Source organism: Pleurodeles waltl, chromosome 4_2 (genome assembly GCF_031143425.1).
Source record: "Pleurodeles waltl isolate 20211129_DDA chromosome 4_2, aPleWal1.hap1.20221129, whole genome shotgun sequence".
Classification (NCBI taxonomy): Eukaryota; Metazoa; Chordata; class Amphibia; order Caudata; family Salamandridae; genus Pleurodeles; species Pleurodeles waltl.
This window is the reverse complement of record NC_090443.1, coordinates 44,138,673-44,156,128: the sequence shown is the minus strand read 5'-3', so window position 1 is coordinate 44,156,128 and position 17,456 is coordinate 44,138,673. Positions and strand designations below refer to the sequence as shown.

General features: G+C 47.3%; 1 protein-coding gene across 2 annotated transcripts in view; it reads left to right on the top strand.

Annotated features, from left to right (window-relative positions):
* Nucleotides 1–17,456, top strand: part of LOC138292157 (E3 ubiquitin-protein ligase DTX3L-like) — a 337,908-nt gene that overhangs the window by 135,177 nt on the left and 185,275 nt on the right. For both annotated transcript variants that reach the window (XM_069230576.1, XM_069230575.1), the window contains one exon: nucleotides 13,568–13,739. In XM_069230576.1, the coding sequence (XP_069086677.1) occupies nucleotides 13,568–13,739 (172 nt within the window). The remainder of the gene's footprint in view (nucleotides 1–13,567; nucleotides 13,740–17,456) is intronic.

Sequence of the window (17,456 nt, the reverse complement as noted above, 5' to 3'; positions counted from 1 at the left end):
AACTAAACATAATTATTTTTATAAAACTTTACTCACTCAATAACCCAATAAACCCCTTATAAAATTACATAAATTAATATATATTTAAAAGTAATGTTATATTGTGTTACAATAGTTAGAATACAAATTCACCAAAAACCATACAAAAATAATGTTAAGCACCGTGATATATTAGTAAATATCATTTTAAACTTCAATCATATTGTTAAAAGAAGGATACAAGGATAAGCACAATACTCCCTTCCTCAATACTTTTGTTGTCACAATATTCTGACCTCGATATTAAGGTCAAATCCTAGTTTGGAGTCGATATTCAAAAAGATAACTTGGTGGATTACATCTGGTTCCAGGGTTCAACATATTCACTATGGAGACACATCTATGACTGTGGTAATCCTGTCAGAGTAGAGTGTTGTTCTCTATCAATGTACTTACATATTTATTTGAATTGTTTGAAATCATTGTTGCAAGAGACTACACCAGTCAATAACTGCAAAGACTATAAGTTAATTGGAGTTGATGGTCTAACTGACAACAGTATGAATCAAGCCCTTTGGTTTGAAATGTTTTTAGTCCCGCATTTTCATACGATGTTAAGGTCCTCACAGGACTGGAAAACAGCATTCTTGGTCCCACTATTAAAGTGCAGCAACAGTCATAATCCATCAAATTACCAACTCCTGCTCATGCTTCTTTCTGTCTGTTAAAATATACTCCAGTATACCTTTAGTCGTGGAATCGTGTTCTTTGACATATGGAAATGAACTGGCTACATAGACTAAGGCCTCATTAAGAGTTTGGCGGTACCCGGACAGCCATGTACCACCGATGGCCTGGCAGTGAAGACCGCCAAATTATGACTATGGCGGTTTTCCCAACAGTTTACAGCCAATACATCGCCAGTACCACCAGTGCAGTCAGGCCACCATGGACGGCGGAAGGCACCTTCAGACCAGCGGGGACCATTTTTCCCCCAGACATATTACGAGGCTGCACAGCACCAGGTTTTCCACCGCGGTCGCACCGCCCACAAAACCCTGGCGGAAGCCAACTCTATAAATGTTAACACCCACCTTCTGGAATACAGAGCTGCCCAGAGCCGCCATGGACCTGAACTCAAAGTTCTCCCACTGCTCCTGCTCGTACAACACCTCCGGAACCAGCAGCGAAGACAAAACCGTAAGTACACCCAACTAGCACACACTGGAGGGATTAGTACCCACCCACACACAACACACAAAGCCGGGATGCCTTGCGATCGACACACACACGTAACCACACACCCATCGGAACACACGCACCTACACACACACACACACACAAACTACACACACCACGGCCAACACACAAATGCCATACACACACCAATCCGTGCACACACAGCACCGCCACTGTCTAACACAATCATACACAACACCACCAACTCACACAACATCACAAACGCAAATACACATATGCTTCGCCAACCACTCTCACTACACACCTCCACATGACAACACATACACACAACAAGACGTAACAACACCACACAACCAATCAACACTATCACAACGCCATACAACGACGCATTTGTTACACCACACCCACACCACACAATGCATAGGACATAGCCAACACCACACACACGCACACACAACAACCACACAAGGGCACACAACATCAACATTACACATGCCAACACAAACTATGCACAATTTGGCTAAACACAGGCATGGAACAAACACAAACTTATTCAACACACAAAACACAGCAATGACAGCGGGACCAACGGCAGGCCCACACACACACATTTAGACCAGGCACAACAGCTAGCACAACCAACTCACAAACCAAAGCCCACAAACACTAAACACCCATGTAGAAAGAAAAGCAGGACAAGTATCTTACCGTCGAAGCCAACAGCAGGTTGATCCAGATGTATTAAAATGCAATCACATAAATAAGGAACCATTTACAAACATACATAAGGCCATTGGCCAGTCCAAAGTCTCGGGTGCCCAAGGCACAAATGGCAACTGTCAGTGCCCCTACTTGACTCCTGACTGCAGAATGACCTCCACAGGGTAGGGGCAGCAAGGGGGCAGGCAGGCACCTCAGAGATTGGCGGGGGAATAGAGCTGGGCTTGGGGTGGGGGGCCTTGGGCTTGGGTGGGGGGTCCTTGGGCCTGGACTTGGGAGGGGTAGACTTCTTGGCAGGGGGAGGGGCATGGGCACTACTGGGGGGTGGGTGAGGACTTGGAGGTGGAAGTGCTACACTTGGGGAGGGACACAGAGTCCAACAGGGTCTCACGGGTGGGAGGGGGTAGGGAACAGTGAAAACACTGAGAGGAACATCTTTTACGCACACAGGGGCAGTCATGGCAAAAGTGTTTGGGAGTAGAGGGAGAGGGAGTGGTTGTTAGATGTGTTGGTCTGGATTTAATGGGTGCAAGTACATGTGTGGAATGTTTGTGGGTGCTGGGTGTATGTTGGTTGGGTGTATGTGCGCATTTAGGTGTTTTGGGAAGAGGAGTTGCTGGGAGATGCTGGCGTGTATGGGCGACTGTCTGTTTGGATGATGTCTGCAGGTATGGTACATGTGCCACACGTGGGGGTGTTGGTGGTTGCAGTGGCTGTGGATGTGGTGACTGGGGTGGATGACTGTGGGTCTGATATTGTGCTGACTGTGGGTAAGATGGGACTGGTGGCTGGATCATCAATGATGGTGTGGTGGCTGCAGGTGCTTTTGGTGTAGTGTCTGTGAGAGAGGGGGTGGTGCAGGAGTCAGTGCAGGGGGTGGATGTTGGTGTGTCTGCGGGTGGATGTTACTTGTGGGCATGCTGGTGGTAGGTCTTGTGGTGCTTATGTTTGTCTGTGAAACCCTTGTCTGTTGAGGTGGCTGCATGCTTCTGTATATATGTGGTTTGGATGGGGATGGGGAGAGGGGTTTGGACTTCGGAAGAGGTAGTTGGAGGGGGGGCAGTAGACAAAGGGACACTGGCTGCCATCAGAGAGGAGGCCAGAGCCTGAAAGGATCTTTGGAGGCCATCCATGGCACCCTAAACTCCCTCCAGGAATGCATTGTTCTGTTGTACTTGAGCTGCCAGTCTCTGTATGACATTCACAGTGGTTGACTGACCCACAGAGATGGACCTCAGGAGGTCAATAGCCTCCTCACTGAGGGCAGCAGGGCTGACTGGGGCAGGGGCAGAGGTGCCTGCATTGAAGGAGAAACCCACCCTCCTGGATGAGCTGGCACGGGCAGCTGGGGGAAGGGGAGCTACAGGAAGGGCGGTGGTAGTAAGGGGGGTGGCAGTCAATGATGGTACTGTGGTGCTCCCAGATGGGTCCACCACTGCCAGGGAGTGTCCACTGGAGGAGGATTCTGAAGATGAGTTGTTGGATCCAGTCTCCCCGTGGCACTCCCCTCACCCTCCGTCTCACTGGGTCCCTCGGTGTCGGTGGTGCCACCTTCCTGGTTACCATGGGCTGCTGCTTCCCCACTCGCCTCTGCCTCTTCTCCTTCGCCAGATGATGCTGATGCACACAATCAGAGAGAGAGAGAGAGATAGGGGGCAAAATGGTTAACATACACCTCCCATTGACACAGCTAAACATGTACATCTGTCAAAATATATATCATGGCTAGGTAATCTCATTTGCAAAGACACATTACCTACATCATGTCATGAAATGCCACTACTACCCATATCTGTCTGCCAACCCTCACACCTACAGCAATACCTAAGTAGGGCTGCACTGGCACAGCATGCCCTGGATGCACTACCAGTTCTTTGCCTGAATACACATCTTACCTCTCCCTTCCCCTATCATCCATTGGATGTGCAGCTGACACAACAAAACACTGCTCGCCTCTTTAGTGACAACACCTGCTTAGTCCATGTCTTCTGTAATATGTCCATTACAGTGAAGACAACTCTACTCACTGAGCACACACCACCACCTGTCCTTACACATGACTGGTAACTCAATATAGTGTTGCCATTGTTGCCATTATGGAGGACAACTCAGATTTAGCCAATACCAGTCAAACACCCAAACACTTCAGATGTGCACTACGTGAATGTGTGGATTAGCCCTGTGAGTAGCCAGACCCTATCACAGACGCAGAGCTTCTGACACAAAGCACATATATCACTACTCAGCATATTGCTAAATGCATCTAGAATGGGCCATGTACCACATGTCAAACATACAAACACACCCACTGTGTGCGGTGTCACTACAGATGTACCACTGGAACAGACAAACCACATCATGGACCACTTCCCATGCCACCACACCTGTTGTTACACCAGTTGGACTATGCACCATGACAACTCCACCCTAAAACACACATACAACAATTGGCTAAACCTGTCACTTAGCCCAGACAATACACATCTCAGGAGGTAAATATCTGCATGCATTAGGCACCCATGGACAAATACCACTGCTAGTACACCTAAGACACATCCCACTACCACATAAGCAGCCTGAGGAGACTGATTGCAACATTTCCATCACATCAACACGCCATGTGACATGCAATACCCAAATCACTCGCCATATACACACCATTTTGACACATCAGGGATCTCCCAGGTCACTTACCACCACCAGTACCAACCCATAGTTTGGAAGGCCACATCCCCACAAGTATTGCTCATAGGAATGCAACATCTTTGCAATCAGACCTCATTAAATCTACATGTATCAGTATTCCGGTTTGCCTACCTACACATACCCTACAGTCAGCCAATCACCTATGTATGCCTAGTCAGGTCTCAGGCCAGTACTCCTGTCCTATGAAGGCCAGTTCTGTGGTGGGGCTGTAATGCCAGTCCCACAATCTGTCTATATCAGAAACAGTACATGATTTACATAGACCCAGTGATGAAAGGAGAGTCACACAGTCGCATATACAGGTAGCCTACACAGATGGCAGTAGACTGACACCTCAGAGCCACTAATGCAGATAGATGGAGCTGTTCACACACAATGCTTAGGGTGCTACTGACACTCACATCCATCGTATGGCCAGGATGGAGTCACACATGTGCCTATGTCATCAGTGCATCTCCACATTACAGATTTGGAGAGGTATGGAACAGGGAGATGTAAATCCACTGACCGCAAATCATGGGGACACATCTACAAAATATGCTCTGCCAGGGTGCCTATTGCCAGCTTCCAAATGTTGATGCACATGTAGCATTAACTACAATGGCACTTTGCCAGCATTGAGGCACCCAATCCCAATTAAGGCCAGCCAAGTCCCAGAATACAGTCAGAACTCACCCCCTTGTGGCTGCTGTGCTGCCCTCAACCACATCAGGGTACGCCACTGCCAAACTGGAGGCCATTAGGGGAGTCGGGGTCCAAAGAGCACCCCTTCCTTGTTGGGAGGACATCCCCAGTTGGGCCTCTGCCATCTTCTGGGCCCAGCGCCTCAGGTGGTCCCACAGCTTGCGACAATGGGTGCTCCACCAGCTATGGACCCCCAGGGTCTGCACTTGCTTGGTGATGGCATGCCATATCCCCTCCTCCTTCTGATAGGTGTTCACCTGCATGGGTGACATAGACAGAAGGAGAAAGTCATGTACACTGGCACCATACCAACAGCAGTAGACTATTAAGTGGAGACCCGTCAAATGCCCACACATACCCACCTCAGGGTTTACACGCCTAAACTCCATGCTCCCTGCATGCATGTAGTCACTGATCGGTACACTTATGCCAATCACCATCACACACACCTCTATCACACATGACTATGGCATTGGGCTTACCTGCTCCTCTGGGGGCCCCATAAAGCTGTTCCTACAGGGGTAGGACCCCTTCTACCAGCTTCTACAGCTCTTCTTGGGTGAAGGCAGGGGCCCTATCACCTGCAGGACGTGGCATGATGGCTCCCATAGACAGTACACAGCAGCTCAGCACGTGGAGGTCTTGCTTGCTAGAGTGTCAGGAGTCAAGTGAGCAAGGCGGCAGAAATTGGCGGTTACGGTCGCCGCGTACAGCAGTGTCACCGCCGGCGGTAACCATCATTGGCCGCAACCCCTCATGGACAGCAATGTTACCAAATGAGATGTTGCACAGCGGTTGCGACCGCCTACCGCCATGACAACATAAGCCGGCAGACTTAGGTCACTTCCACCTGTCCAGTGCTGCAGGATAGGCGGCTGGAATTTTATGCATATATCATGCTTTAATACAGAAAAATAAGTGCGCCATACACCACCTTTTTTGGCAGAATGCGGAGTAGGCCTCAGTTGTGCCATCATTGGCTGGCACTTACATGTGACAGGCATGACACAGTGACCTTATGTGACTGGTTGTCTAACCAGCATGTCCAGGTACTCGTTGGCTGAATGGTGCTGTTACTGTATAGGTATATGGCATGAATACGTACATACTCAGTGCAGGGCAGGTCTGTGTACCACATATAGAACATGACACATGTGATGTATGTCAGAAACCATTGATCAGGGGCAGCAATGTGCATCAAGGGTGGAGTCCATGCAGCTTCAGCATGCCCAATACAGTATGTGTCAGCAGTGTGTGACATGTCTACAGTGTTGGTGTGTTCCATTTTGATATGTTCTGCTACCATGTGTGGTGCACATATCACATTGTACAATGTCTCCTCTCCATCCTAGATACCCTGAAATGAGGATATTGAAGCATGCACCACTGTACCGTCTGCTCGTGGACCTTGCAACCCTGGAGGAGAGGCATATAATTCCGACCTATCGTCTGGATCTTCAGACCATCATGGATCTATGTGCTCATTTGGAGCCAGATCTATTGCCTGCCATACGTAATCCCTATGTCATCCCTCCCACAGTTCAAGTCCTGTCAGTGCTACACTTTCTTGCTACAGGATCCTTTCAGGTTACAGTGGGCTTGGCAGCAGGTATGTCACAGCCCATGTTCAGTCTTGTGTTAAAGGATGTACTGTGTGCTTTTTTGAAACACCTGGACAGCTACATCAGGTTCCCCCAACGATTGGATTTTACCTATCTGAGGTCAGACTTCTATGATGTGGGATACATCCTCATGTGATAGGGGCCATAGATGGCACCCATATACCCTTAGTCCCTCCCAGTGCCAATAAACAGGTGTTTGGGAACCGGCAAAACTACCACTCCATCAATGTGAAGGTGGTGTGTGTGTAGCAGACCATTACATCTCCCAAGTGACAGCCATGTTTCCTGGATATGCGCATGACTCCTACATTCTGAGGAACAGCAATGTCCCACACATGATGGTACGTCTACAGAGGTAGAGGGCTTGGCTCATTGATATCTAAGCATTTGGGTGGGTGTCCCTATTATGGCACCTGTCATCACAATATTCCATGTGGTTGTACCTATCCTGTAACAGGTCCTATCTCTGTGCACACAGGTGACTCTGGCTATCCTAACCTTCCCTGGCTGTTGACACCAGTGAGGTACCCTGCCACTGAAAGGGAACGCCATTTCAATTAGGCCCGCGGCAGGACATGGCGTGTAATAGAATAGACATTTTGCCTCCTGAAGGCCAGATTCAGAAATGGAAATGGATGAGGAGGCAGATGAGGAAGTTGCAGCTGACTCAAGGGCTGAGCTCATCAATCAGTACTTTCAGTAACATACAGGTATGTTGTCTGTGTATTTGCATGTCTAGGATTTCAATGTACTTTGGTATCAATGGTCCTCCTTATTTGGAATATCAGTGGTGGTGTAATGTGTTCCTATCCCTGTGTGTGTGTTGTGGGAGGTGACTGACTGCATGTAAGGTGCTGAGTTGAAATGTCTCATCTATAACATATGTACTCTATGCAGGTTGCAAGAATCACATCTCCTATGTACAGGCCTGTGTTGTGCTATGTACCCTGCATTCTCCTGTTCCCGCGACTGACTGTGCACTGTTCATCTTTGTCACTCCTACCTATTGGTTGAGCCATTCATGTTAAGTATCCTTTGATTATTGTTCACGGAGTGGTGCTTTGCATATGAGAGGTGCCATCTACAGTGTTTTGTGAGGTATGTCCAGCGACTGGTGAAGTAGAAGTGTAATCTGTTGTACCCTGTTTAGTTGCCTACTATACTGGGCACTTCACCAATGGACTACATATGTGATGTGTGTGGCACCATACCTACTATCCAGGTGGAAGTCTCTATTATGGTCTTTTTGTAGGTTGGATAAGTGGATTTACTCTGGTGTGTGGCAAGACTAGTGACTCCCTTACATCAGCGCTGGCACATATCTGTTGTACTGTGTCTGCTGCAGAGGATGCCTCCCTCTGCAGTCCATTTCACTGCCTGTTGGATTGCAGCCCATACCACATTGACAATTTGGTAAACATTCAATTGTATCTGTAAAAATAAAGACACATATGCAGTAGCTGTGATCTATATTGTTTATTGTGAGTAGAGTGGCAAACAGGTGATGAGCAGGGTCATGGTAGATGAAAGCCTCAGAGTAGGAGGCACAGCTGTAGGTAGCACAGGTCCAGTGTCCATGGACCATATGCATATGGAGTAATGTAATTGAACAGTCAACAGGATGTCTCAGTGGTACACATGGGAGAGTAATCAGGAGAGGGTCACTTCCTGGCAGTGGGTTTGGTCGTAGCATCTGCTCCAGCCGGATGTCTGGATGGACGTCCACGTTTGCGGGGCTTCTTCGGTGCCCGCTGGTGGGTGGAGGAAGCATGCAGGGTGGTGTTAATGTCCCTGAGCAGCCCTGCAGTGGAGGCCATGGTGGCACTGTGGGTGTGCCACTGCTGCATGACCTCCTGGTGGTATTCCCTCTGCAGCCTCTGGTTTTCACCCAACATGGATATGGTTTGGCCCATCCTGCCATGGAATACTTCATATGCTCCCAGGACTTGGGAGATGGCTTCCTGGTTGGAGGCCTCCCTTGACTGCCTCGACCTCTGGCCCACAGGTTCCCTCCCACGTCCCCTGCCCCATGAGTCTGTGCCCCTGGCACGGTGTACCCACTCCCAGTTTCACCAGGACCTTCATTATCTTGGGTGTTAGGGGTGACTTAGGTCCCTATACTGTGGGGCACACAATTGATTGAACAGCCCGTGGGGCACAGGTTTGGGGACAAAGGGTTGGCTGAGATGTTGTTGCCACCGGGTGGGGTGGGCGGTTTGATGTGAGCAGGGTGAGGCAAGGAGTGGTAAACTGACCAGGGGTCCCAGATGGGCCAGGTAGGTCGTCACTGTCCAGACATCCAGCAGCGTTGTCCTCACTGGGGCCTTCATCCTGAGGAGAGCTGGCAGTCTCTGGTAACCTCTTTGTGGTGGCTGTAGCAGGAGTACCTGTGGATGGAGTGAGAGAGAGTTAAATGTTGGAGGTGTGTATGGTTTACTGTTAGTTTGATGCATACAGTGGCTTGACTTTGATTTTCAGCAATGGCATTGACAGGTGCAGCACTGCTAACATTGTTTGTGGATAGTGGATAGTGACATGTGTACCATGCTCCTTGGGGTTGTTGTGAATCAGGCTTGGCCATTTTAGCTAGGTTGGTGGAATCTGCTCCTGTGTGCTGGTTCACATGACAGGTTTGCCCTGTTAGCTGGTGGGCATTCTGGCTTGGTATATGTTAGTGGGAATGGCTGTACAGCGCAGCATGGTGTCCAAATGGGAGTGGGTATGCGTGTACGCAAAGTTATTTGTCCTGTCTATGCCTGTTGTGCATGGAGTATACCTTCTTTCTTTCAAGGCCAGGATTAGTCCATTTCAGGGTAGTAGGCCTGGACTAGTGGCCCTTAGGATTGGTGGCAGTGCTGTGTCTGTGTTTGGGCTAGTTTGACATTGTGTAGTGCCATTGCATTGCTGTCATTGCCATGTTGTGGTCCTCAGTCAAAGCATCCCGTTGTTGTAGCTATTGTAATAGTCATACATGCAAGTGATGTGATGTGCACATTGCAGGTTTGGATGTGGATGGGCTAGTGCATTGTGGGAGTCGTAGTGCTTGTACTTGGCAGCGCTATCTGTGTACTTGGCAGGGAGTGTGTGAGCACTGGCTGTGGGTGGTGGTGTGGAATGCAAGGGATGGGCTTTAGGTGACTGGGTGGGAGGTGTTGTGGGAGATGGAGTGAATTGGGAAGTGTTTGGGTGGTGAGGAAGCATGCTAGACAGGACGAATTAGTGCCAGGGGAGTGTTAGTTACTCACCGGAGTCCAGTCCTCCAAGTATTCCAGTCAGACCCTCAGGATGCAGGAGGTCCAAGCCCCTTTCCTCACACGATGTGAACTCTGGGGGAGGAGGTGGGGGCCCACTGCCAGTCTTCAGTACTGCCAACTGGTGCCTGGACGCCATGGAACGCACCTTCTCCCGTAGGTCTTTCCACCTTTTCCTGGTGTCCACCCTTGTGCATGGATGGTTGCCCACTGAGTTGACCCTGCCTACAATTCTCTGTCATAACTCCATTTTCCTGGCTATGGAGGTTTTGTTGAACCTGTGCTCCAAAGAATTGTGGCTCTGCCTTGAGGATTTTTATTTACCATGACCCGCAACTCCTCGTCAGTGAAGCGTGGGTGCTCTAGACGGGACATGGTGGTTGTGATGGGGGTGGGGGTGAGTGTTGTGTGTGTAGGGTGCAGTGTAGGGTGATAGGTGGGGTGGGGGTGTTTGGTTGTGGGTGCTGGTAGGTTGTGGTGTTTGTGTGTAATTGTGATGTGTGTATAGTGTTGGTGGTGCAGATGTGTGGTCTGTGGTGAGTGTGAAGTGTATATGTGCCTCTAGTGTGTAGGTGCTAGATTTGTCATTGTGGCTGCTCTTGTCTCTCAATCTGTGGTTTTAGTCGCAAAGGCTTGTGGGTTGTATGGGTGTGTGTTACATTGTGCTGTGAGTGGGTGTGTCTGGTGTGTGTGTGTATGTGTGTCAGATGGTGTTCTGACATGAGTGTGTTCGGACCGCCAATGGTTTTCTGTATGGAAGGACCGATGTGCTGATTTGTGGATTGTAATATGGTGGGCGGAAAGTTGTCGGTGTGGCAGTGCTGGTGTGGAACCAGATCTTTCCCGCCCACCAGTGTCCTAGTGGTGTCGGATATGTGACTGTTTTTTGGCGGTCTTCATTGTGGACTCAATACGATAGGCGGGATATCCCCAATACTGGCGATCTTTTGGCAGCCGCCACTGCGGTGGTCTTGCCAAAAGACCGCTAAACTTGTGATGAGGGCCTAGGTTTCAGGAAGGCATATTGATGACACAATGCAGTGACGCTAGCATTCATGGCTAGCTAAGTGGTTACACTAGAAAACTTGCAAGTAACCCTGTACTTTTTCCATTTTCCAAGGCTTTCCAAAGTACTGATTGAGCTCTACTTTGAGAAAAGCTTTCAGAAATGGGGCTGTCCAACGTGTTAGTATGCATACTGGGTGGAATGCACCTTAGCACATGTGCGAATTCCCTGATTTTAGCTTTTTCTCAAGAACTGGTATACGAGAGTGTTGTATATGTAATGTTTACTCAAGTGACTAGAAAAAATATTTTTTTAAATAAAACACGTTTTATTCATTTTAAACAGTAATAATCTTACACGCCACAATTTTGACAAAATACTACAACCTTAACACAGCAGTCATTTCTCAAGCGCCTTTGCAACCATCTTTTTCTTTATAATATAGGCAATAATGGCAAATGTTTTTTTTTAATCAACTAAATACAACCAGATAACATGGCTTATGTTGGGTGGTCATCTGGCGTAGGTCAATCTGAGATGAATTAGCTTACTGGGTATAATCCCTGGAATTGAAGACAAGTTGTTTGTAGAAGGATGATAGCAAGTTAGGGAAGATTGCTGTGTCACTCACTGCTGCTCTTCAAAGTCTTGCTCCAATTACTCCGTCCCCTTTGTTCTCTTATTAGTGATCATTCAACCTTCAGTCTTTGATCACATCTTTTTAATGTGTTTCCCTAACTTGGGGTCATGAAAGGCTGGTGCTCTTTATTATGCAGATAAACTGGTACTCAGTGACTTCACCTAGATAGGCTTTTGAGATCTCTTAAAGTATGGTTTTGTTATGTTCTGAAGAGAAAATATAATAAGTGCAAAGTTGCGGGGTTTGGTGGCAGTAGGTTTAAGGACACTTGGGGCCTCATTTCAAGTTTGGCGGACAGGAAAGCTCATCTGCCAAAGTACCGACTGGGTGGCCACCGCCTTCGTGGCGACCACCCCACCATAGTTATTAAGAGTTTCCTGCTAGGTCAGCAGACTGAAACCTTATTTCCCCCCGCCGGCTTAGCGGCAAACAGGCTACAGCATTATCTCCAGCTCATAATCGCATGTGCATGTGCATGGGCAGTGCAGGGGCCCCCCTGTGGTCCCCTACACCTGTTCTCCGCCAGCCTTTTCATGGCGGTGTTACCTTTAGGAAAAGGCTGGCAGAGAACAAGGTCATTATCCACATGGCAGCACTGCATGCAGCGCCACACTGATGGATAACGATCTCTGCCACTGCCAAGCCGCCAGGATCATGGACCCTGGTGGTGCTGGGTGTTCCCTGGTGGTCTGACCACCAGGGTTTTAATGTGGTGGTCGGACCACTGCAAAAGTGGCGATCTTGACTGTCTGAATACCACCGCACTCATAATGAGGCCCTTGGTTAGCCGAAAGTATTTGTCTCTTGAAAGTGGTATCCACTCAACTGCAAGTTGTCCTGTAAACCAACTATACCACTTATGAAAAGCTTATAATTATGATTTTGCGTAATTAAGGCCCTAGTTGTAATTACAGTCATTAAGGTTTATCACTGTGCTCATTGGTTTGAGGCTATCATGTCATGGATACACCTGTAGTCAGTTTTGATGGCCCACCCTGGTTTCCTCTTACCACAGTCTCTTTTGATAGTCTGGAAGACCCAGTTTGGCAATGGCTGTTTGGGCCAAGCACATCTACTTCTTTGGACCTGTGCCATAATTATTTAGATCTCAAAATAATTTTCTCCAATATAACAACTTTACTGAAAGTGTTTAATACTGCATTTAAAAACATCTTGTAATATGGCTTTATGAGCTAATTTAACTTTGTAATGCACTAAAGCAGTTTATTGTAATAACTCTAATTACTACAGCATGGGAGTTCAACTTGAATGTCCAATTGGAAATCAAGACTTGCATGCAAATTAGATTTGGGCAGCTACTTCTATAAGTGGTAATTAGGGCATTTGTGTAGTGAATCACTGTACACTTTTAAGCATACTAAGTTCTCTTTAAGAATATTGTATTAGGTAATTTCAGGTACATTCATCTGTTTACTCTTTGCTTCATTGGTGATGACCATTACAGACTATGTAGGATATAGACAATAAGGACAGACTACCAAATAACATTGTTTGAATATTAAAATATCTGTCTAAATGCTCTTGATGTTTTGGTGATGTAAATACTTGATGTAACTAGTTTATATGGTTTATTTTGTTACCACGAACAAGCTATAAGTAATTAATAACATTTAATAATAATAAAGTTTTTGATTATTAAAATTATATTGGTTACCCAAAAAAAGGTTCATAAATGTTTAATGTGTTCTTTCCAATAAGAGATTACATAAATGTTCTGTTTTTCTCTTTATTCCATAAGCACGATGTTCACTGTCTGCTAGTTAGAGGTATTGCAGAAGGGGAGATTAATAATCCTGCCAAAATAGAAGAGTGTATTCAAAATCTCTGCCGTGTGCTGCAACTAGAAGTACAGAAGGTATCAAAGGGAAAGGAACCAGGCAGCCTACTTGTGCAATTTAATTGCACTTCAGGTAAATATACTGAAATGCCTCTGAGCTCAAACAGAATGTAAATTGTTCGCTTCATTCCACAACTCCTCCAGGCAGCTCCACAATCCACTGTCAACTACATGATTTGGCAAACCTGACTTAGAATGCCTAAACACTATCATAACTCATACCCAGAGCAACACTGACACCACCACTCGTCCACCCATTACCACAGTAGACAACAAGCCTCCACTCCTCAACTCAGCCATCCAGAGCCATAGTTACGTACTTAGCCTCACAATTGACCCTCTCCAATCCAGTGCTCACTCCACTCGCGAAAAGTATACAAAAAGTGACAGAATGCCTGAATTAATCTCAGCCACTGGTAATCACTAGAGCTACTTCCCAGTCCATTGTTATTTTGCACACCATGCCACCTCAGTTTGGACCCAGGTATATGCAAGCTATGTGCAAATCAGCCTTGACCTTGCTCCAGTGGGAACAGTCCAGCCCAAACAGCCAAGCCAAGTCCTTCCTGAACTAGAACACAAGTAACCTAGGACTGGTTTTGCCTTTGGTATGGGCTCATCAGCCAGGTATAGCTTGGTTCCAATGACACAGTGTATGAGGCAGTCCCTTCTTGGTGTACCCATCCCACTTAAAGCAATTAAAGTATACAAAAAGCAATAGCTGTAATGCTTTAATTAATATCAGCCTCTGGTAGTCACTCGGGCCACATCCCAGTCCATCGATATTTTGCACACCATGCTTTCTCAGTTTGGACCCAGCTAAAAAGTGACATGGTGGCATGGTGGGTGAAAAATGATGGACTGGGATGCAGCCCAGAGCGATTGCCAGTGGTTTAGATTAACTCAAGCATTCCATCAATCACCTTTTTAGCTGTTACATTTCAACCAGAAGGCAACTTAGCCATTCAGTTCCACTTCTCATCCATGTATTTCGAATCTTCCACCGAGCACCAGTGCCTAAAAAAAGGTGTGGAGGAGGGAAAGACATAGTGCAATGGTCCAGACCATGCTCAACCAGAAAAATTGGAACACCTGTTGCAGTAGTTAAGACACCAAGTTTAGCTTTGACACTCCTGTCTAGTAGCATTGCATTCCAGGGTAATCTTTTCATATGATATTGGTATTTGATCCCACCATAATAAGATTCTTAATAAATGTAAGAAGGGTGCAGTGATGTTGAAACCACTGTTGGTTAGTTAATTAAAAACGCATCATGATCCATCTTCTTTTAGTGTTTTTCTTTTCTTTACCAGGTATAAAACCATGCCTTCTAACCAACAGAAATTCAGTAGAAAAAGCTAACGAGTGTTTATTTGGGTCAGAGAGAAAGACAATTGGAAATCCATTTACTCCAAATCTTGTACCACAAACACTAAACATAGAACTGACTACATACATCAGCTGTTGCTCTGTCAGAAACTGGTAAAGTCTAAAGTCTTAATAAATTTGAATTATGAGAAACCTATCGCCAAAAACCTTTGAGTTTTGGAGGTAGTAGAGAAATGCCTCTGTTACCAACAGTAACCATTCCACACTTCATAATATTCCCTATTTCATAATCCTTCGGCAACCGCCACTTGGCCGACCGCGGAGGTCATTCTGGCTTTCCCGCTGGGCGGGCGGGTGCCCGCCAAGGGAGCGCCCGCCGGCCCAGCGGGAAAGGCCCTGCAACCCAGATGCCGGCTCCGAATGGAGCCGGCGGGGTTGCAGGGGTGCGACGGGTGCAGTTGCACCCGTCGCGAATCATGCTGGGGCCCTGTTAGGGGGCCCCTGCACTGCCCATGCCAGTGGCATGGGCTGTGCAGGGGCCCCCAGGGGCCCCACGACACCCGTTCCCGCCATCCTGTTCCTGGCGGTAAGAACCGCCAGAAACAGGATGGCGGGAAGGGGGTCGGAATCTCCATGGCAGCGCTGCTTGCAGCGCTGCCATGGAGATTCAGCCCAGCAAGGGGAAAACCGGCGGGAAACCGCCGGATCCCCTTTTCTGACCGCGGCTTTACCGCCACGGTCAGAATGGGCTGGGAAGCACCGCCAGCCTGTTGCCGGTGCTTCCGTCATTTTAGCCCTGACGGTCGCCGACCGCCAGGGTTAGAATGACCCCCTAAATGTTTTGGTGCCACCAAAGAACCTTCAAATTAGTGGTGCCATTTTTTAAATGAAAAAGGGGTAGGTTTTCCTTGCCCCAAAGCAACTTAGAACAATACCATAAACAATTCTGTGCTTTTAAAGAAAATGGTCTATTTAAGCCCTCAGGTTCAAAAGAGCATTTTGGTGATGGTGTCTTACACTCTAGTTGTCTTTATATTCAGACCGCATTTAAAGCTTTTTACATTTGATCTAGCATATTATTAGAATCAAGCAACCATGAACCAATTAAAACAATGAAAATCTACAGAAACTTAGCCCACCAACCAGATCCCAGCAAACTCATCACCAGCTTACCCAATCAAGACAACCACTTGATAGAAGGAAGACCCTCTTCAGTGAAGAAACAGCCATAGTCATGTGGACCATCCATGTGGAACAATCATTCTGGGGGGGCCATCGGTCCCATGCCTATGCCACATCTATAACCTTGGTGCATCACAATCAGCACAGCACTCACCCACATCCTGAACACCTCCACCACCTTCCTGGAAGCCTGGAAGCACGTGCTGTCAGCTTCCTCTTCAAGAAATCTTCAGCCGACCCAAGCCAACTGGCCAACATCTGGTCTATCTCTGTGCTTTACTACCCAGCAAAAGTAATCCAAAAGACCATCAGCAATCAACTCACAAGCCACATTCGAGCTCCACCACCTACTGGACAACAACAGTCAGGCATCAAAGAGAACCACAGCCAGAAACCACACTCATCGCAGCAACCAACAATATAAGGACTATACATTACCAAGAAAAAACAACAAACCTCATTCTGCTCGACCTCTCTAGAGGATTTGATAAAGTCTATCACAAAACAGTCATCAGAAGTTTTTCCCAGGTGCAGTATCCAAGGACCAGTGCTCAACTGGATCTGCTACTTCCTCACAGGAAGAACCCTAAGAGTCAGACAGCCACCTTCCACATCTGAGGCAAAAAAACTTGTATGCGGAACTCCCCCAGGGTTCATCCTTTGACCAAACTCTGTTGAACGTTTACATGGTTCCACTCACCAACATCATCAGGTCTCAAGGCATCACCATCAACTCTTACGCAAATGACACCCAACTCATCCTCTTCCTGACAGACAAAACACCCACCAACAGAACTAACTTCACCAACTGCATGAACCTGGTAGCGGAAGGGATAAGAACCAACTAGTTGAAAATGAGCTCCGACAAGACTGAAGTAAAGGACTTTGGAAGGCCACCTGGTGGCCAACAGACCTGGGATTCACACCACCAGCCACCGACCATGTCAGAAATCAGGGGATCATCCTGGATGACAAGCTCAACATGATGGCACAAGTCAATGCAGTGAGCTCCGCTTGTGAATGCTACAAAAAATCTTCAAGTGGCTACCACAGAATACCAGGCGAACCCCCATGCAAGTACTCATCACAAGCGACTCGACTATGACAATGCACTGTACGCTAGAATTTCCAAGCAACTATTGAACAGTTTTCAGACTATCCAGAACTCTGGCACAAGGCTCATATTCCACCTTCCCCAAAACATGGAAAAACCTACCACAACACAAGAGCCTCCTTCTCACTACTTGAGTTTCTCAAGAAGCTGAAGACTTGGCTCTTC